The sequence below is a fragment of the Sciurus carolinensis genome, chromosome 18 (assembly GCF_902686445.1).
Source record: "Sciurus carolinensis chromosome 18, mSciCar1.2, whole genome shotgun sequence".
NCBI classification, from domain to species: Eukaryota; Metazoa; Chordata; class Mammalia; order Rodentia; family Sciuridae; genus Sciurus; species Sciurus carolinensis.
In genome coordinates this window covers 31,502,752-31,523,748 of record NC_062230.1, presented here as the reverse complement: position 1 = coordinate 31,523,748, position 20,997 = coordinate 31,502,752, and the positions used below count along the sequence as shown (strand labels likewise).

Genomic DNA, 20,997 nt, shown 5'->3' with positions numbered 1-20,997 from the left:
CTGGCCTGGAGCTCCTGAGGAATGGGGAAGGCTTGGGGTGGCGCATAGCTTAGCAGGTGAGTTCCATCACCTGAGACCCAAGAATACCAGCAGGTGAGCGTGAGCTGCAGGAACCTCCTTGAGATATCTTTGGCCCAAGGAAAAGAAGGTAGGTGGGAGGCCACCTGCTGAGACCTCAGATGTGCAGCTTGTCTGGGAGCCTGGTTATTACCTCCATGTTCCTGCCTTCCACAGAAGCGAGGCTCTGTCCCGCCCTGCACCTGTACAAGTGTCTGCTGCTAATTAAGAGGGAGACAGATGGAGGAAGGTGCAGTTTAATTTTACAGCCCCAGTTCCTTCAAGGCAATTAGACTCATTGGAAGGAAAGCACCTTTTTCTTTCCTTCTCCCTCTTTTTTTAAATGAAGAAAAATCAAACAGGAGAGGACCAGTGCTGTTGAGAGGCTCACGCATCTGTTTCTTGGTCGGCTTGTCAGCCATCTGCCCACGAGGAACCAGGGCTGATTAGGTTAATGCATTTATTAATGGGGCTTACAAGACTGCTCAATGAATCGGTTATTTCTTTCACCAGGAGTTTTTTTTAATATACTAAGACAGGGGCCACGCTGCGCAAAGCTGAAAGTGGCCAGGTAAGCATTTCTTCCCTTTTGTCTGGCTCCAAATCAGAGGCACCAGAAGCACCATGAGATGGGGATTTCATGAAAACTGTATTTCCACCACCTAATCTCCAGCCACCTCATTGTTGCTGGAATAATCTTAAAAATCTGTCTTTGGTGAACTGTTTCAATGCCCCAGGCACCCAATCTGTGCCTGTGCCTCACGTCTCAGAAAACACCTGAGTCCTGTAGAGGGAGATGGTGTGAATTATATAATCTTGTCCTGTAGGACATTTGATGATTGAAGGATAGCCTTGCTTTCTTCCCTCTATGAACAGATATCCTTTCAATTCCTTGAAGCCACATGCCTTCCCATCCCAGGGGTTTTGCTATTATTGTTGGTATCAGTTATCTACTGCTGCATAACAAATGATCCCAATTCTTAATGGTTTAGCCTAGTGACTGTTTACTGGGATCATGATTAAGGATCAGCTGGATAGTTCTGGTTTATTCTAGATTGATGGTGGCTCTCTATGTCTAGCAAGCAGATTGACTGGTGGCTGAATGTCCAGGATGGACAGGATGGCTGGCATTTAGCAGACTATTGGCTGTGGTGAACATTGGAACTGGTCTGTGGGTTTCTCAGTCCACAGGAGCCTGGCCTGGGCTTCCTTCTTCACAGGGGCAGGATTTCAAGAGGGTGATATCAGAAGCTGCTACAAGCTACTGGTCAAAGCCGGCCATACAATGCAGGCCATGTTCAAGGTGTGGGGAAAGAGACTCTAGCTGCAGAGTGTCATGGCCACTCTGGTAACACAGTACACATTCCCTCAGTCTGCTGCTCTTTGTCTCAGGTCCCAGCTTAAAGAGCCCTTGCTTAAGGAAGCCTTCCCTGACTACCACTCACCTCCTAAACAGATTGGGGTCCCTACGTACACCCTCCCACGAGTAAGCTAGGTCTGCAACACACATGGTGGGTGGAAGGAGAGGAGAGGGAAGAAAGGAAAGAGGGCAAGTCAGTTTGGACATATGTCTCCTTCATGCCTAGTGGGTTGCCTGGCAGACTAGATTCTCAATAAACATCTTCTATGAGGTAAGAAGTAGGTAAAATACATGTATTGAGCAGTTACTGTATCCCAGGGAGTGTCCCATGTAGGTTGTGTATCCCATCTAACTTATTCCCCACAATAAACTCGAGTAGTTAATATTATCCCCAGTTCACACCTAAGGAAACAGGAGTAGGGGTTTCAGTGGCAGCCCCCTGGTCTAATTCCAGAGCCACAGACTGTCTTATCCACTCCACTCTTGCCCTGAGTGCCAGACACTTGCTGTCCCCAAGGAGTACCCAATACCCAGTTCACTGAAAGACCGTCTCAGACTTGGGCATGGAGGAGGGTGTGGATGTCAGTGCTTCCTGTCTCAGTGGGGCTTCCCCTCATCTGCACTGACACAGCCAGAACTGAGTAGCTCTGCATCTACTTTACCGTAGAACTTCCTGAGACGCCAGACCCTGCCCCACACCCTTCTATCCCATCTCCTATGCCTAGTTCATAATCAGGTATCTCCATTTGTCAGACATGGAAACCTTGGAATGCATCCCCACTCTGCGAAGACCTTGGACTAGTCTAGTATCTGGAAAGAGGAGTTTGAGGATGAAGGATACTGGGCAGGAAATGAGGGAGAGTGGGATTTTCAGTGAGAGATTCCTGGGAGGAAATGGAAAGGAGCTTCCCCCTGGGTTCAGTCCCAGTACCAAACAAAGCATTTGTCAGACATAACAGGAAGCCCTTGAGGACTTAGCAGTTGTACCACCAGAGAAGGGGAGGTTGGCAATTGCTCCTGAGTTTCTTTCTTGAAAGGCTAGGTGGTGGATGGTCCCATGTGAAAGATAAGGAAGAACCCAAAGAAGAAGAAATGTGAGTAATGTTGATGCAATGGCCTCCTTGAGAGATAGATGCCAGTAAATTTTTCCCACATTTTTTGTGGGTGCATTACAGTTGTACGTAATGGTGGGATTTATTGTTACATATTCAGACATGTACACAGTATAACAATGTAATGTGTGATGCCAGTCAGTCTTCCCAGGAGGTAACTTCCACGTGCATACAGAAACGTGGAAGTCTAAGGGGAACCTTAGGGCATCTTCTGTTGAGGGCACATGACATTCAGCAAAGCAGGAAGATGTGGTTGCTGTCCCAGTTTGGACATTAACCTATGCCATCATGAAGGGTTTCTAACATTCAGGAATTTATGCTTCTCTCATTTTTAGTAGCAGACTCTAAGATTCCTTTTGATTTGGGCATATTTTACCTTCAAATAGCTCTAGAATTTAGGTAAAGGGGAATTTTTTCTTGAAAGACTATCAGTCAGGGCTATTTGCATTCCAAGGAAACCCAAGTACAAGTGGAAGTTGACCGGTAACTTCCAGGGGGGTTGTGCTAAGGAGTCTGAGCAGAGGTCGGCTTACCAGGAAAGAGCTCTGTGATTGATGAGTGATGTCTGCCCCATCACAGAGGTAGCAAGTGGGACTTGTGGGACATAAGATAAGATTCCCCTCTATGCTTTCAAAAGCATCAAATCACATTTATTGGACTTGGTTTCTACCCTGACACATACCAGCCGAGGGTAGCCTTGATGAAGTCTCTCATGTGCCTGAGCTTGATAGTTCCCTCATTTATCAAGCAGGGGTAATAATCCCCAATCTTTCCAAATATTCTTAGGGAAAGGACCAAATGAAGAAAGAAATATGGAACTGGGATGGTTCCATTTTTTGATACAAAGTCACACCTGCCAAAGTTGAGATGTTGAACATACCAATGAAGGACCCACAGACAGTTCTGGTTTCCTGGGAGATGTCGTGGGAAAAGTTTATTCTTACTAAATTCTTTAAAAAGGGTAGAGAATCTTATGATTAAAAAAACTTAGAAGAGAAAATAAAACAAAAAGAGATCTCATAAAATCATCCAAAGAAATAAGGAAAGAAAGAAAGAAAAAGAAATGAGGGAGGAGGGGATCAGTCGGTGCAGGAGTGTGGTGGAATTGAGTGGAAATGGGCACAACTCTGGCGGAGCAGTTGGCAACGTGGTCAAGAGTCCTGTGTTTGCACTCTCTGACCAAGCTGCTTCCGCTTTGGGTGTCCCAGATCAGGGGTCAGCTAGCTCTTTCTTAAAGTGCTGGATAGTAAGTATTTCAAGGTCTCCAGGCCATGTCTGCCACAAGTCCTCAGGGCTACCAGGGCTGTAGCAGAGCAAAAGCAGCCATCCACAGCACAGAAGTGAACAGGCGTGGCCTTGTTTCCGTGAGACTTCGTTTATGTGAAAGGGTGGTCAATGGTTTTGTTGGCACCCAGTGGGGCCACAGTTTGCCCATCCTTGAGGTAACTTAAGAAGACAGTTTTAGAATTATTCTGAATTCAAAATCCTGAACGTCAAGAGATGTTTGGGCCAAAAGGGTCTCATCTCAGCCTTACTTGTAACAGAAAAATACAGGTGAAACTTACACGTTCGTCAGCAGGGGCACTGGTTAATTTAGATGGTTCCACTTGATGAAATATCACGCGGACTTCCAGTGGGGCTCCCTGGTGTAACAGGATGGAGAAGCGCCTGTTAGGTGACGCTAATGACGACAATGGCGGTGGCTCACATCTGCACATGTCAAAGCACTGAACCCTCCAAATAAATGATTTTTTTTTTTCTTCTTACCACTTTCCTCACGCAGAAGCTTACGGTAACAGAAGATGACTTAGCCAAAGTCACACCACCTTGTCGGTGGCAGAGCTGGGATTTGGATCCACATCTGCTTAATGCTAAAAGCAAAAATAAAAGCAACCAAATTAACCAAGTAAAATCCCAAATTAAGCTCCACTGATCAAAACCACTAGAAGAAAACACAGCCGATGGCCGACAGGGGTATCTGGAGCAGTAGGCGGTAGATAGGAATATTCCTCAGCAGCTTCCATGTTTTTTCTAATGGGAGGGGAACATCCTAATAACGAAGAAACCGTACTTGGATGTCATAGGGAAGCCAAAGATGGCAGAAGGTGAGGGGGGACTGTGTGTGGGGGGAAGCACTTATTTGGGGGGTCCTTGAGATCCCTGGGGCACGTCTTTGACCCTGGTTCCTGCTCCTGTTTGTGACGTGGCCAGGTGCTGCTGCCCGTCCCTCTGTCTGTTCCAGGTGCAGCTTCTACTGTCTCGTTGGCCCGTTCTGAGGCCTGCCTGGGGCTGACCTGCCGATCCCTAACTGTCTCTCTCCTCTCTCTCCCTCTCCCTGCTCTCTCCTCCCCGTCCTCATCCACCTGCCCCACTGCACAGCCGACAAGGTCAACGACGACTTCTACTCCAAGCGACGGCACCTGGCCGAGCTGGCCGCCAAGGGGAACCTACCTCTGCACCCCGTCCGAGTGGAGGATGAGCCCCGGGCCTTCAGCCCCGAGCACGGTGCTGCCAAGCAGAACGGACAGAAGTCCCGAACCAACAAGATGCCCCCGCACCCGCTGGCCTACAACTCCACCACCAACTTTAAGGGCTGGGACCCCAACGAGCAGTCTCTCCGGCGGCAGGCGTACGGCAACAAGGGCAAGCTTGGCACGGCCGAGACGGGCTCCAGCGACCCCCTGGGAACTCGCACCCAGCACTACCCACCCACACAGCCATACTTCATCACCAACAGCAAAACGGAAGTGACTGTCTGAGCTTTCGCTGCAGGGAGCACCCTGACGACCACACTCAACTGAGAGAGGCAAAAACCACCCTGGCCCACGCCCTCCCCCTCCTCCCCACACGCACCCACACACTGACCTTCCCCGGGAACCAGGGACGGACCTCCTGGTGACAGAATCACACTTTTCCTGGGTCATGCCTAAGCGCACGTCGGCAGGCAGCTGAGGAGGACGGAAGCATGGACATCCGGCAGTACAGCAAGGAGAAACCGAGGCGCACTCCCTCGGCTTCACGCGGAGGTGGCCAACCCTCATGCCCCAACCGAGGGGCTGATTTTTCTTTTCTTCCTAACTTGAAACTGAAATCCATGATGAAAAAAATCATATAAGTAGCACAATTTAGAGAAATTGTCCATTTGAGCACATATACCATTAGCCACCTGCCGTCTGGTTCCAGGTAAAGGGGGTGGGCAGACAAAAAAAATTGAGGCTGGATATCCGAAAAGAGCGCACTTCAGAAGAGGAGTTATTCCGGGAGGAACTTGCCCAGGCTATGAGCATTTTCTAATCCCAAGAAGTGAGGCGTCACCAAATGGTGATGGACGTGAGACCCTATCTGGACCCCCATCCTTATGTCGATAGGACTTTTCATATCTTTTGATGTCAAAAGCAAAAAAAAAAAAAAAAAAACAACTCACAAAAAATAAATAGATCCTGAACCCGCCTGCAGCGATGGGAGGAAAGGACATTTTAGAGAACTCCCGTAAAGACCGTGACCTGGAAACGGGAGCGCTAGGCTTTCAGGGCAGGCAGAGGGTCCAGGGGTCCTACGTGACTTTTTTTTTAAAAGACAGATCAAATGCAAGCCCACTACAAAACAGACAAGAACAGCTTACTCGTTTTTGTCCCCCATCCTCGAGACTTAGGAGATCAATAATGACATCAGCAGCAACAGAACATCCCCAGGGGGAAAGTCCACAGGAGGCGGGGTGAGCGCCCAGAAGCTGCAGGTTTCTGGTGTTTCTCCCTCGCCTCTGAGACCCTAAATAACCACAGTAACAAATCCTCTGTTAACTGCCTGTCCCGACCTTCTTCCCCTTCAGAGCGTTGCCGCCGCCGCTGCGAAACTTCAACTGCTTTGGACTGAACCGTCATAAGCGTGGGGTGCCTTCAATGTGTTGCTGTTGTTCAATGACAGTCTCGTTTCCCAAGTGCAACCTGTGTCCTTTCAGCCTCCCTCCTTTTTGTTTTTCTGCAGTAGTAGAAGATGTTTCCACCCTTCCTTTGTAGGTGAGCCCACCCCATAACACCCTTCAAGGGGGCTGCTGCAATGTCAGGGATACCTAAGGACACTCCCCAAACCCCCACGGTCCCTCCAAATTGCCTCCCCAGGCTCTTCAGCGCCTTCCGTCCCTCACCCAGATGTTCCTGAGGTTGTTTTTCGGTTTGGTTCTCATAGCCAGAGAGCCCTTGGGTATCCCAACCGTTTTCCTACAAGTTCTATTTATTTCATGGAAGTCCAAAGAGGTGCATGGAGGGAGAAGGGAATTTCATATTAAGTGAAAGGGTTTCCGCCAGCCCCTAAAGATCTTAGCTGTTTAATTAAGAGGAGCCTCTAAAAGGCCCACAAGATGTCCTCAGAGGAGACTCAGCGTTTCCTGCCATGATCCGCCTCCCCTGTCTCATGACCCTGGCTTCATGGAATCAGCACAACCGACATTTATTCTCCTGGCTCCCAGCAGATATTAGGACACTGATAATGTTTTTGATCTCTCTCAGTCATGGGGAATTGGAGCTAGGTCAAGCTTTGCAAGCTTTTTGAAATAGCAAAACCCGTGCCTATTTTTAAAAATGAAATCTTGCAAAGAACCCACTGTATGAGGCTCCCATGTATAAAGAGGCACAGTCCAGGAGGCAGCAGAGTCGGGGCCCCTCCAGGCTGAGACCCCAGCACTTTCCAGGGTACAGCAAATCTGCTGGGCACGGTCACTGTTTCCTTGACCTTGGTCAGCTACGTACCTGCAACACCTGTTGGCAACTCTGTATCAGTGTCACAATATCTGTCTCTAAATTGATGCATTTTAAATCACATGTTCTTTTTAAAAGGACAGCGTCCTGGCTTTATCACAAATAGAAAACCGGCATCAGTTGCCACAGATAGAAAGTAAGCATTAAAATAAGTGCAACGGAGGATGCGGTGTTGATGAAATTCTAGCTGAATGCTGGCACCTGTGGTGCACCCTCGTCTCTGTTAAAAAGAGATCAGGAGGCCTTGGGGTTGTTCAAGCACCCAGTGGAGGCTTTCCTTGGATCAGTCAGATGGGCTGAAAGGTAAATGAAAAGGAAACTCCCCCTGTGTGGGTCTACCACAAACAGTGTGTCCATTCATGTGCTGTCCGCAGACACTTGCAGATTCTCATGGGACACAGCCCACACTTCAGGAAATGCGGGGCTGGCTTTTCTGCCAGGTTCCCGCCAGCTCAAAGGTTCTGTGATTCTTGTCTCCATTCTGGCTAACCTTTGCTTTTTGCCCTTGATCTTATCCCAACAGTGATTAAGGTCCTTTCTTGACCCCTGAATCTAGAGCACCTTATTTTTCCTTTGTGCTCCGAAAGTGGAGTACACTTCATCCAGCGAACTTGGCTCCTTGGGGTTCACAGTTGTAATTTTGGCAGCAAAGAGCAGCCTGGTCCATGAGATGTGGCTGCGTGGAAAGTTCAGGAAGGGCAGTTGCTTCCCAAGGGGTACTGCCCAGGAAGGAAGCCCGGGAGGCACTGCTGTCTCATCAGCTCGCAGATGGCCTCGGGGATGAACGGAGGAGGAAGTCAGCATGGGGAAGGTCTGGTTATTCTTTGGCTTCCTCTTGGATGCCGGGGAGACAGACCTCATGATACCGAGAGAGGGAATGACCTGAGGAACTCTCTCTGACTGCCATGCACCAAGACAAGCATCCTGTAGCCAAGGTGGGGAGACCTAGGAGAGGAAAGCCAGATCAAAATGGAGACCCTCTCCTCATTCCCCGCCCCGGCACTAACCTCTTCTTCCTTTTAGCTGTCCCCCAATTTCCAACCCAATGGGACCAGAGTCTGGCTTCCCTTTGCCTTCCCAGAGCGTCTTGGGCTCCGCTGGCATCCCCATCTAACCCCCACCCCTGGTTTTTTTGTGTAAATGGAGCATATTTTATGTGCAAATATTTTAGTAACTGTATGTTCTGCAAGTAAACCTGTGTTAATACTTGTCACGACTGCAGAGTTTATGATACCAATAATACTTCCTACAATGAAGAAAAAAGAACATTTGTTTGTTTTCTAAGAATGTTTATTTGTAAACATATGTATTCACTATATTAATATGAATTTCTTACCTGGCAATAAAACTGATTATATGTGATGCTGTTGGGGTTGCCGTGCGTCTCTGTAGGTCCCTACATACTCATCTGAGTTTATACCAGGAAATATCAGTACTCGCATACACAGCTAGGTCTTAAATCTCAGACTGTATCGGGGATCGTTGCTCATAAAGGACATCTCTAGATAGCAGCACGTCATACAAATTGTCCAGGAGACTGAAGTGTTTTGGGTAAGTGTGTCTTAGCTCTCTTTCTTGCCTTAAAAATATATATATATACATACATATATATATATATATATACACACACACACACACACACACACATATATGTGTGTATATATATATTTCTTTGCTAGATTCCCTCCTCATAATGAAGTGCATCTTCATGGCCAATAATCTTGCTGAATTTGGGACTTGTGTTTGTAGAGGAAGATACAAATATGAAAAGGAAGGGAGATTGGCATCTCCTCTTTACTCAGTTTTATCTCCTTCCTGCCCTCTGTTAGCACTGAACTTGAAAATTTCAGGTAGGAACCTGTCAGAATGTAGTTCCCCCAGAAAGAGGCTCTGAAAGCAGGATTTGAGTGGGCATCTTTTACTTAACAAGGGAAAGGCATGCTGGGAGGGCCGGGGAGGGGCAAGAAAGAAAGAAGAACAGTCAGCACAGGGTACCTATTTAGGTCAGCTATCACTGAGGGTGCCTGGGGCTTAATGCTACAGGAAACTCTACAAGAGTGTGTTCATCACATGCTCAGAATTATCCTGCCCAGGTATGATGGCATTTCCAGGGACCAGCAAGGGGCACGCATTGCTAGACCACCATGTGTTAAGGGCAGAGATATCGCCATGGCGCCAGAATGCCCAGGCACAGAGATGCACCTACTGGCAATTGGACATCAGCCATTGTGCACTGACTTCCAAGTGTGCCCAAAACACAAGGGACAGACCCAGGAGTTCACAGTGGCTACTCACGGTCAGTGGGCTGAGGTCCTCTGAGAACGAAGCTTCCACTCTCTGGATGCTTAGAGATGTCAGTGTCAAGCAATGAGGAGGGGGGACCACAATTAGCAGCCAGAGTCAGGGTCCTTACTCCAGGACTCGCAGACCCTTCGGGGACCACAGGGTCCCTTGGTGTCACCCAGAGTAGATTTCATGGACTGTCTTGGGGCAGAGTCCTGGTTATCAGAGAAGTCTGGGAGGCAGAATGCTCCTCCAGCCCTCAGGAGCTGTCCTGGGTGGAGTCACTGACCAGGACACATCACAGCCCTACAGAGGCAGTTGTAGGATAGAGAATCACACCTTCGGGGGGAGGAACACACGGCTCCTCTAATGAAGCCACCCAGTTGCTTACACTCCTAAGCAACAACGACAACAATCATGGGAAGCATATTTGCAAGGCCGACGTGGTTAGAGAAAGTGTACTGCCACATTTAATCCTCACAACTTTGAAAGGTAGGTACTGAGGTGCTTTGGAGATGCTGTTTAGAGAACTATTTAAAATTTGATTAATTTATCCAAATCGACTCACCTGTAAGTGGAGGAAATGGGATTTGAACCCCTGAGCTCATCTTTAACTGCTTTGCTAGTGATTCTGACTCCCGTGAACACCCGGGCCAGTGTGGAAGCTTGATGGACATGCCGACCCCCAGCTCCCCTGCAGAGATTCAGATGGTGCACTTCTAAACTGGGACCCTGGAGCCTGTGTCCCCAACACACTCCCTGCCATGGCACAAAGTGGCTCCACACCCTGCTCTAAGATGCATGGCCCGAGTGACGTGGCCTGAGCTGTCAACCCCAGTAGTCTCAACCTGAGGACCTCAGATGCAGAAGGAAATGCGAAGGAGGTGTGTGCTTACAGAGCGAGGGACCCGCGCCCTTTGGATTCAGGTCCAGCATTGAAAAGTGGTGTCTTATGGTGACCAGGAGAACGGACTCCAGAAGACCGAGGGGCTGGACTTGACTCCCACACTAATGTGCCATGTCCCAAGGACCTAAAACTAGCCTTCTATTTCTTCATCCCAGAAGGAGGAGGTTGGGCTGGTAACCCACAGTCCTGCTCTCCACTGAGCCAGCGACCCTGTTCCCGTGGTCGTGGCAGTAGGCAAGGCCCGTCAGAATGTGGTTCTCTCAGCACTCCCACCAGCGTGCTCCTTGGTGACCTGGCTTCTATGAATTTAATAATAATCATCATAGAGATGGTCTCTGTGTTTTTAATGCTTGCTAGATACCTGGCTTTATGCTACGGGCTTTTGGTTGTTCGAAAACGCCAGCCACGTACTCATATGGAAGTTCTTTACTTGGGCCATGGATGTCTTTAGGGGCCTGGGAAAACCTGTGGGTCTCTTTCTCAGAATAATAATCCCCAAGGCATCAACTGCAATACGCAGAATTGCAAAAGAAACTCATTATTTTGAAATAGAGTCACGAAAACATTTTAAAAACCCACGATTGTGATACAGTAATATATGTGCTTTTTCAGCAAATGAATTAAGTAACAAGTTGTAATGTCCAGTTTCAAAGTAAGGATATCACAAACAGTTCTTGGAGCCAGCTGCTGCAACTGTGATTTGATGTAGCAATACCTGTGATTCCAGTTGTGACAAAGTCCCAAGTCAGCGCTAATGTCATTGTGGTTTGTTGTCCACAAGTATAATTGAGGAACATGCTAAACTTCAACAAGTCTTGGGAAAATGAAGATTTCCCCCATCTAAGTTCCCCACTGAATTCTACCCATTGATCAAGTTTAAGCACACTTGACCCAGGGGATTTGACTTACTTATTTTCTCATCAATTTATGTTCTTGTCTTTAAACAAAAAAGATCTTAGTTCAGTTGGGGGCCCTGACACACGCCTGTAATCCCAGCAACTCAGGAGACTGAGGCAGGAGGATTGCAAGTTCAAGGACAGCCTCAGCAACCTAAGCAACTTAGTGAGACTCTGTCTCAAAATGAAAAAAACTTAAAAGGGCTGGGGATGTGGCTCAGTGGTAAAGCATCTTTGCATTGAATCTCCAGTACCAGAGGGAGAGAGAGAGAGAGAGAGAGAGGCACCTTAGTTCAATGTTTGACACTAGTAAATACTTAAGTGTTAGCTTTTTGTTACCATAATTATATTTTATGTTATCACAGTGGGGATCCTGCGAAATTGCATTTTTACTATCCCCCACTCACAGAAGAAGAAACAGGATCAGAGAGGTTAAACTTACACAAAGTAACACAGCAGGTCAGTGGCAGAGCTGTTTGAAACCCAGTTCTTTCTGATTCAACCTCAAGCTCTTGACCACATACCATGCTGTGTCATTTCTGCAAAGCGATGGTATTAAATGTCCTCATTACTTCCTGGAATGAAGCCAGCCAGACACTGGAGCAGATAGCAACGGATATTCTCAGGCCTTCACCCCTCCTTGAGGGGAAAGACAGGTTCAGAAAGAAGTCACAGTTTCAGAAAGCTCTTTTCTGGGGCTCATTTATTTCAAGGCCTGTCGGAGACAGTTAACAATAATGTCCTCCCATTCAACATAGGCCTCCCCCAGCCTAGTGCTTAGGAGACCCCAGTTACAAAGACCTCATTGCTCCAGAAAGGTTAGGTTCTGGTTTTTTTGAGGCCACCTTATTAGCAATACTGCTCACATAAAACTGAAATGTCTTCTTCATGGACTCAGCCTTGGAAGAGAATCCTCACAGTGTTAGTGAAAGTACCAGCTCCTCTTACTGATTATTGAGCTTGTATTTTGTGCCAGGTTCTGGGTTAGGTGCTGTACACGCATTGCATCATCTCCTCTCTCAACACTTCCCTGAGAAACCAACAGATGACCCTTCTCAGGATGGGGAAACTGAGGCTCAGAGATCTGGAATGAGTCCTCAAAGATCCTCTACCAAGTGGTTGATTTGGAATTCAAACCCAGACGTATCGGATTCCAAAGACAACTCTGCCGCAATGACCCATTTCATGTTTGGCGTGATCCGTCTCTGCGTTTGCCCCTTTGGAGGTGGAACGGTAATGTGGAATAAAACAGTTCCAGAGAGTTACAGTTCATAAAAAAGGTATGCTCCTCTGAATCAGGCAGTGTCCACGGGTTGGTGTCCACTCCCACCAGCTGCCTCTATTCTGGAAGTGTTGAACCGCTACTTCCTGGGTTAGTGTTTCTGTCCAAGTCCTCAGGTCTGTCCTCAGACTTCCCAGGCCTCTACCAAAACAAACTTAGTCTTTGGAAGGTCTGAGCGTCTGAGGTGGGAAGGACAGGACCCGAACAGGACTCTGGGACAAGGAGACAGGAAACTAAGAATCTATACTGTGGGTACTTCACTTTGACCTTGGGAAAGTCATGTCCCCTTCCAAGGAGGCACTGTAAGCTTTTGGATGAAATTAGGACCTCTGGAGCCAGGAGGTCATCTGAGCCCCAGTGGGTCTAATAGGAGCATCTATCAGGGGTTATGAGAATGAAATAAGAGAACTTACCCAAGGCCCTGAGCCCAGAGAATAGGATTTCAGTAGTTAAAACTTCACAGAGATTCCATTGCATACCCCAGGTCTTTGGGTAATAGAAACACCAAGCTTCTTGGCTTTGGGTAAAAACATCTATACTTGGTGTGGCATTTTCTCTTCCAAATCTTTGACTGCTGGTGATGTCATGAGCAAGTCAGAGGTATTATTTTACAGTGAAACTTATTCCATATCATTTTATTGAATTTTTTAAAATGGGAAATAAAAACAAGCCTTGATTAATGAATGTGGGTTTAATGGTAGAATAAGATATAGAAGTTTGTGGGGGATAAAATAATAATGAGATTCATGGTACTAGAAAAGGGCTGAGAACCCCTGGATTTAGATGATGCATTAGTTACCTATTTCTGCAAAAATCTGTAATCACCCCCAAACTTAGTAGCTTAGAAAAAACACGACTTTTCAATTCTCCGTAGTTTCTGGGATCTGAGCATGACATTCCATGTTCCGGACCCAGGCTCTCTCATGAAGCCACAGTCAAGTATCAGCCAGGGCTGGAGTTTCACCGGAGGTACAACTGGGGAAAGCGGTTTCCAAGCTCTCTCACATTGTTGGCAAAATTCAGATTTTCAGGGACCGTTGGACTTCAGGTCTCAGTTCTCTGGCTCTTGGCCAGAGACTGGTCTCCATCTCTTGCCAGGCGGGTCTCCCCATCATGGCAACTTGCTTCTTCAAAAGCGGCAAGAGATAGACACTGTTGGCACATCAGGTATCACCATCTTTTGAAGCTTAAGGACAAAACTGACATCCCTCAATATCACCATGTCCTATTAGATAGAATCAAGTTGCCCGAAGGGAAAACTTTACATCAGGCAGTAAAGACCAGAGGCAAGAGTCATTTGGGGTCATCTTAGAAGCTGCCTGCCACCGCTGGTCTCTAGGGCCCTCCACTACCAAGGAATGATGTGGTGGGTAGAGGGCAGTCCACCAACTAACCTGGGAACTAACCTCAGAGCCACCACTGATATGTGGCTCAGCTTCTCCACCTTCTACAGTAGGGAGAAGGATAGACCCCCTGCTCCAGCTTATTGTGTGAGGCCTCCACTCTGGAATGTGTGAAGGGCCCAGAGAGCTGATTGTCGGACAGGACACGATACAGGGTCTGTTCCTACCTGTGTGGAGACTGTACCTCCGAGTCCTCCTCCCCTTGCATGTGATGTGAGTCATGTGTCTGAGCTTTGGACAATGTGAGTGGAAGTGACACAGGCCACTTTCAGACTCAGCCCACTAAAAACCTCCAGTGTGATTCCCTGAATGGTCTCCCGAGTCTGCGGGTTGGATGCCCATGCCCAGGGAAACCTGGGAAACCACGTGCTGAGGATGGACGGCCTCATCAACCGCGTCCATAAATGGCTTTTTGGAGATGTGACTTTACTCAGCACTGTCCCTCCACTCATTGGGCTTGTTATGAGTGAGGAATAATCTTCTCTTGTGTTAAGCCCTAGGATGGTGGGGTTCATTTGTTAGAGGAACTAGAATTTTCTTAACAAATACAAAAGATCAAGAAGCACTAAGAACAGCATCCGGCACCAGGAATAAATAAATAAATAAATAAATAAATAAATAAAAAACAACAATAACCAAACTACATCAATAAATGTCATCTGTTTGTTGTCATCGTCACCGTCATCATCATTATCATCATTTTAATGAAACTTCTACGCAGTACTGAGAACTTTACAAGCCTGATCTTTCATCTTCCCAGCAACCCAGGAAAAGATGACCAACTCCATTTTACGGATAAGGACACCAAGAGGTTAATGACTTACTGAAGGTCACAGAGCAAGTACTGTCTGGTTCACCATCTCTAACCTCCCACGAAACCCTCTCCGCATTGCTGGTTCTCTCTGGATCCGAGTACTATGGTAAAGCCTGTGCATGAGAAGAAAGTCTTCAGCGTCAGACTGGCATCTCACTTATTTTCTTGTCAGATTCCAAATCCTAACTCACGCTGTGTTGTACAGTTCAAAGAAAGCATTTCATATCAAGAAATGTCATGGTTGCTAGAAATAATTTTGTCACATCCTCTTGAAATTTTCCTCTTTGCAAGTTCAGAGGTTTCGCTTAGATTCAAATCTTATAATGCCTCCTTTAAAAACATCATAAAAGGGCACCTCATTTAAAAAAAAAAAATCTCAACATCCAAGAGAGCACTTCATTGTCTTCCTCTTAAAAAGGTAAAAAAAAAAAAAAAAAAGGGAAGAATCTCAAGAGGCAATTTATGACGCACAGGTGCCTTATTTTCTGATAATTTAAGGCTGTTTCTGATGCTGTAATTTTGTTTTTGTATTCTGATGTCCCCTTATCAAAGGCAGTTGAGCTGAATGTGCAGGAATCCTCCAAGTAAGGTGTCTGTTGAATTCTCAGATTTAGTGAAGCAAAAGTCAACACCACGTAGGTGTTTGGGTAGGTATCCCAGGTCTCATTGTTTGTCACAGAATCTTCCCCAGGAGCATCAGAATGCTTTCTCGCACTGAGTCAGCAGAACTTGGGACAAAGCACAGAGACTGCTTCCGAGTGCTGGCTTCTGCTCCAAGCCCCTCGTTTAGTTATTCATCCAACAAGGGCAGAGTATCAGCTTACTAAGGGCCGGGAATGTGCTAGACCTTGAAGATGGAAGGATTCCATGTGGCACTACCTCTTTCCTTTCTCCTAATAAATACATAAAAGGATGTGGGTTACAGATAAGCAAGCACCATAAAGGGAGGCATCAAAGATGGGGGAAAGCCCTGATGTCAGATGACCTTGGATTTGAAGTCCCCCCATTTCTGGGTATGTGGCCTTGGGGAATTTAGAGAAGCTTTTCAGAGGTTAGATTGTTCTCCTCTCTAAAACAAACATAATCATACCAACCTTGCAGCATTTCAGCATTTGAGATGAGAACATCATGGTGGGTGTTCACAAACCTGGCTCTGTTATTAACAGGAACCTTAACTTATCCTTGACTCCCACCCTTGGGAACCAGTCTAATGGAGTAGTTGGCTTTCTCCTTTTATCCACATAGAGATCATCAGAAATGGATTCTGAGTCAAGGACACCCAGCAAAGAAGAAAGAGACCCTAGGAGAAAATGGTAAAGGAGAGCAGATGTTGGATACAAGAGGAAGGACCCAAGCAAGGGTGTTTCAGGGACCATCTTCCAGTGGGTAGTGCTGATGTGCATTTGTCTTCAGAATTTGCAACTGGGAACCTGGTCTTTCATTCCTATACAGCTGCCAGTCATTGTTAAAAGAGACAGAATTCTCAGGACACGTAGCTTGCTGTATGTATGTTTGGGGGAAAGTTCTCTGAAGAGTTTCAAAAGTTGAAAGTTAGAAATAAAAACACAAAATCTGGAAGAGAGTTGCATAGAATCAGGACGAAGGATACATGTAACTACGTGGGTTATGCCTGCCTTGGCAGACATCCGGGGACATCATCCCTGACTCAACTAGTCCCAGTAAGTAAGATGAGTTTTCCCTGGTTCATAAATGTAGGAAATGCAGAGAATTTATGCACCAAAAATATGGCTAAGGAGAGGCACTTAGGGCGTGGCTTTGGGATCTGCCTGGTTTCAGATCAAATCTCAGTCCACTTTCTGTGGCCCGAGTGATTTTGTCCACTTCTTGCTGCTACAACAGAAGACCACAGACCGGGTAAATTGTAAACAGCAGAGGTTTCCTTGGCTCATGATTCTGAGGCCGGGGAGTCTAAGGGCATGCACCCCCATCTGGTGAGGGCAGGAAGACGGGAAGTCTGTGTGAGACAGAGGGGAGGTCAGGCAGAACAGGACGTGTCCCACCGCCAGGAGCCCACCCCTGCGAAGTCCTCCTGGCCTAATCACTTTTAAGGGTCCCTTCTCTTAATGCTGTGCCAATGGCAATTGAAATTCAATGTGAGTTTGGGAGGGGACATTCAAAACAACACTGTGGCACTTGGGCAATTGATTTAGCCTCTTTGATGTAGACTTTCCTCATGCATAAAATAAAGATAACAATATCCTCTTTTGTAAGTTCATTGTAGGCTGAGTTGTCTTTACATGTACTTACTTATCTGACAAATATATATTATCAGATGCTCCATGTCAGGCTCAGGACTAAGCGCCGGTCCTGACTTCCACGACCCTGGCATCTAGAGGGGTGCAGACACATAAATTAGACTCTGTGTCCTTGCTACGTTCACTCCCTTTCTTTCTCTGCGTCCCCCTCTGTCTCTGCTTTTGACTTGGTGATTCCTCCTTCCCTTCTCCTCCCCCCACTTCCTTCCTCCTCCTTCTTTTCTGCAGTTCTATCCAGGCTCCTCCACGTGCACATTCAGTTTTCAGGACATCCAGCAAGCTTCCCTGTCGGGCTCCTGTCCCCTGCTGCCGCTTTCCAAGCTCCCTTCTGCAGGGCGCACAATGAGTGAAGTTCTGGGGAATTCATTTCACCCCTCAGCTGCGAGAAAAGGTGATTTGGAGTTTTCAGAAAACTGTCCAGAGCTTCGCTCAAAGCTCAAGGGTGGTGGAGGGGGAACACAGCCTGCAGTCCCAAGTGGGCAGCCTGGAGAAGGACAAATAGAATCTGTGGCTGATTGCAGCTGCAATGAGGAGGGGCGGCACGGGAGTGCAGAAGTGATTTTCTTGTTATTTTGCCAGTGAGTGGACCCCCAAGAGCGTGAGGATGGGGCAGAAGTTCTTGGAGCTATCTGCGTGAACTTGGACATTGTTTTCCTTGTCCTTGTGAAATAGAGGTTCCAGTCAGCGATCTCGTAGGACAGTCCCTCTTGTCCAAGAACTCTGCCTTAATCAACTTCTCGTCCCTTCCCCGTCCATCTCCTCTTACACTGGGAATGGCACCCACTAGGTGCTCATGTAATGACAGCCAACTTCCTTTTATTCATCCCAGGATTCTGGGGAATGATTAACTTCGGGTTCTAGAAGGATCTGTATCTAGGACCCTGGAAGCCGATTTGGTTGGCTTGGAGCCACTCAACTCTTATAGTGAGTTCAAGGGCAGTGCTACAGATGGAGAGGCAAACCCTGGTGGCTTCCATAGAACGGGACGTCTCGGACTCCAATACTGTGATTCATCAGCTCTGGACTCAGGAATCTGCCTTGTAAAAACACCCCGGGGATCCTGATGCAAGTGGTTGTTAGACCACCGTCAAGAATCGCTTCTAGAGACCCGAGCTGGCATAGTACTCGGACTGCCTCTGATCTGGTGGCGGAGGGTCTTCGAGCATCTTTCCTCCTCTGTACAATCAGCTTCTCACCCTGCCCTTTTTCCTGCAGGGTTTCCACGAGAAGCATATGAAAGGGCAGGTGGGGAAACTAAGAGGCCCCACAAGAGGCAGAGGAGATGGCCTTTGAGAATAAAGATGTTCCGCCCCCTTTCTTCCACCGTTCCATGCTCAAAGCAAAGTGACAGCAGGCTGAGAATGTTCCAGTGTCCACTCTGGCCCCTGACCCATCTGAGCCCTCTTGAACCTCCTTCACCTCCATTTGGTCATTTTTTTTTTTTAGCTTTGCTGTGCTGCAGCAACCGTGCAGGTGTATCCAGGCAACACCTGGCCTAGGTGTGTCTTAGAGTGCCTGCTTTCTGCCTCAGCACCTCTCCACCTGCAGCACACAGGCAGGAGGTCTGTGGAAACCCACAAGTGAATGGTATTAACCCCCCAGGACCAAATCTCAACAGTGGAAGGTGGATCTGGTTCCCTACGTCTGTTAGTTGGGTGGACAATTCTGAGTGATCAGCTCGGCATCCCTGGGCCCTCCCTGGCTGGAGCCCACTTTCCCACAGTAGTTCTAAGCCCCATAACACACCCTGCAGTTGGCTTCCTTCTCCCCTATTTCCCTTTTCCCAGCACCCCTCCCATCACTTTTCTTAGGACATTCCCAAAATACCTCCTTACACACAGCACCACATGCCACTGCTTTATTTGCTGGCACCAGCCTGGATCTCCAATAAAAATGCCAGGCCTGGGCCCATCATCTAGCCCTCCAACCACTTAGGGACAGAGTGGAGGCAGGAAACAGGAGGCAAGACAGGCCCCTTCCCACGTGGCCAGAGAGAACAGAGTTCAAATCCCAGCTTTGCCACCCGGGACCTATTAATGTAGCTGAAGAATCTGCAACCCCGTCTGGCACGTGGTGTGTGTCCCCCGCGGATCATGCCATCTCCTCTGGGTCCTTCCATTTTGCTCCAGGACAGTAGAGTCCTTAGAGACAGCCGGACTCCTCCCGTGGACTGGCCCTGTCCCCCTCTGCTCTGGCTGTACAGCTCGCCCCTTTGGTTCTCTGCCCACCCCTCCTCGCTCTTCCCCACGAGCTCCAGGCCTCTGCCGCCTTCACCTCTTTGTCAGTGGTTCTTGAACAGGACGGTTTGTCTCCCCACCCCAGTGGACACTGATAATGCCTGGACGCATTTTTGGTTGTCACAATTTGGAGGAGGTTGCTCCTGTCAAAGTCACAGGACATGCCCAAGGACTTGGCCCTGAGCGTCGGTGCCGCTGAGGAGGGAGACCCGGCGCGCTTCCGCTTCACGCAGCAGTATTCCTCCTGGTCCCTCCCTCACCTCCTCCAGCCTCCACTCCCACTTCACCTTCCCACCAGGTCTGCCCTGCCCCTGCCCCTGCCCCTGCCCCTGCCCGCACCAGCCTCCTGACCTGTGTCCGCGCTGCCCTCTTATTCTCTCAGAGCACTCGGCCTCTGTGACTCCCATTATTTCCCTCCTCACGTTCACTCTTACTCTCTCTTCTACTGGAATGGAAGCCTCATGAGGTACAAATCCTCAGTTGCTGCTGTGTCCCCAGCGTCCGCCCCAGTGGCTGCCTGCGACGTGGTAGCCTCTCAGCAAGTAGTTCTTAGATGAATGAGCGCATGGAAATATTCTCAGATTGGGAGTGTGAAGACGTCATATTCCCACCGTCATGACAACGCCATCCATGCTTATAGGAAGACCTGCCCGAAGAAACAAGGACACAGCAGCAGTGGAACCACCAAGGTTTCTTAGCGACATTGAACTAACTTTCTTTTTTTTAAATTTATTTTTATTGTAAACAAATGGGATACATGTCGTCTCTGTTTGTACATGGAGTAAAGGCGTGCCATTTGTGTAATCATACATCTACACAGGGTAATGGTGTTTGATTCATTCTGTTATTTCCCCCCCCACCCCTCCCACCCCTCTTTTCCCTTTATACAGTCCCTCCTTCCTCCATTCTTACCTCCCTCCCACCCCCCATTATGTATCATCACCGGCTTATCAGTGAGATCATTTGTCTTTTGGATTTTTGAGATTGGCTTATCTCACTTAGCATGATATTCTCCAATTTCATCCATTTGCCTGCAAATGCCATAATTTTATTATTCTTTATGGCTGAGTAATATTCCATTGTATATATTTCTTTGTTTCTTTCTTCTTTTTTCTTTTCTTTCTTTCTTTCTTTCTTTCTTTCTTTCTTTCTTTCTTTCTTTTCCTCCCTCCCTCCCTCCCCCCCCCTTCCTTCCTTCCTTCCTTCCTTCCTTCCTTCCTTCCATCCTTCCTTCTTTCTCCCTCTCCCTCTCCCTCTCCCTCTCTCTTTCTCCCCTTTCTCCTCCTCCTCCTCCTCCACCTGTGCTGGGCCTTGTATGTGCTAGGTAAGCACTCTACCATTGAGCTGCATCCACCATTTCCTTCTCCCTGACTGGTTCTGGGTACAGTTCCTTGCCACTCTTTAATCAAAGCCATTAGCGTTTCAAGCCATCAGAACCGTTAGGTCCTGAGGCCAGCACAGGAGTTCATGGGTCCTGGCATCACACTGCCCTCTCTGGATTGTCCCTTTAAGCTTTAGCTTTGTGCTTGTGTCACATGGCAACCCTCATGTAAAGAGATGTTCTAGAGCAAGTCTCCCAATTCCAGCCTTCAGCCTCACCCTCTTTTTCAAACCCT

General features: G+C 47.8%; 1 protein-coding gene across 1 annotated transcript in view; it reads left to right on the top strand.

Annotated features, from left to right (window-relative positions):
- The window catches only part of Shisa9 (shisa family member 9), a 254,583-nt gene extending 245,948 nt beyond the window's left edge, over positions 1-8,635 (top strand). The window contains exon 4 of the mRNA XM_047534244.1: positions 4,909-8,635. Coding sequence (XP_047390200.1) covers positions 4,909-5,288 — 380 coding nt within the window. The 3' untranslated portion in view covers positions 5,289-8,635. The remainder of the gene's footprint in view (positions 1-4,908) is intronic.
- Positions 8,636-20,997: the final 12,362 nt, after the last annotated feature.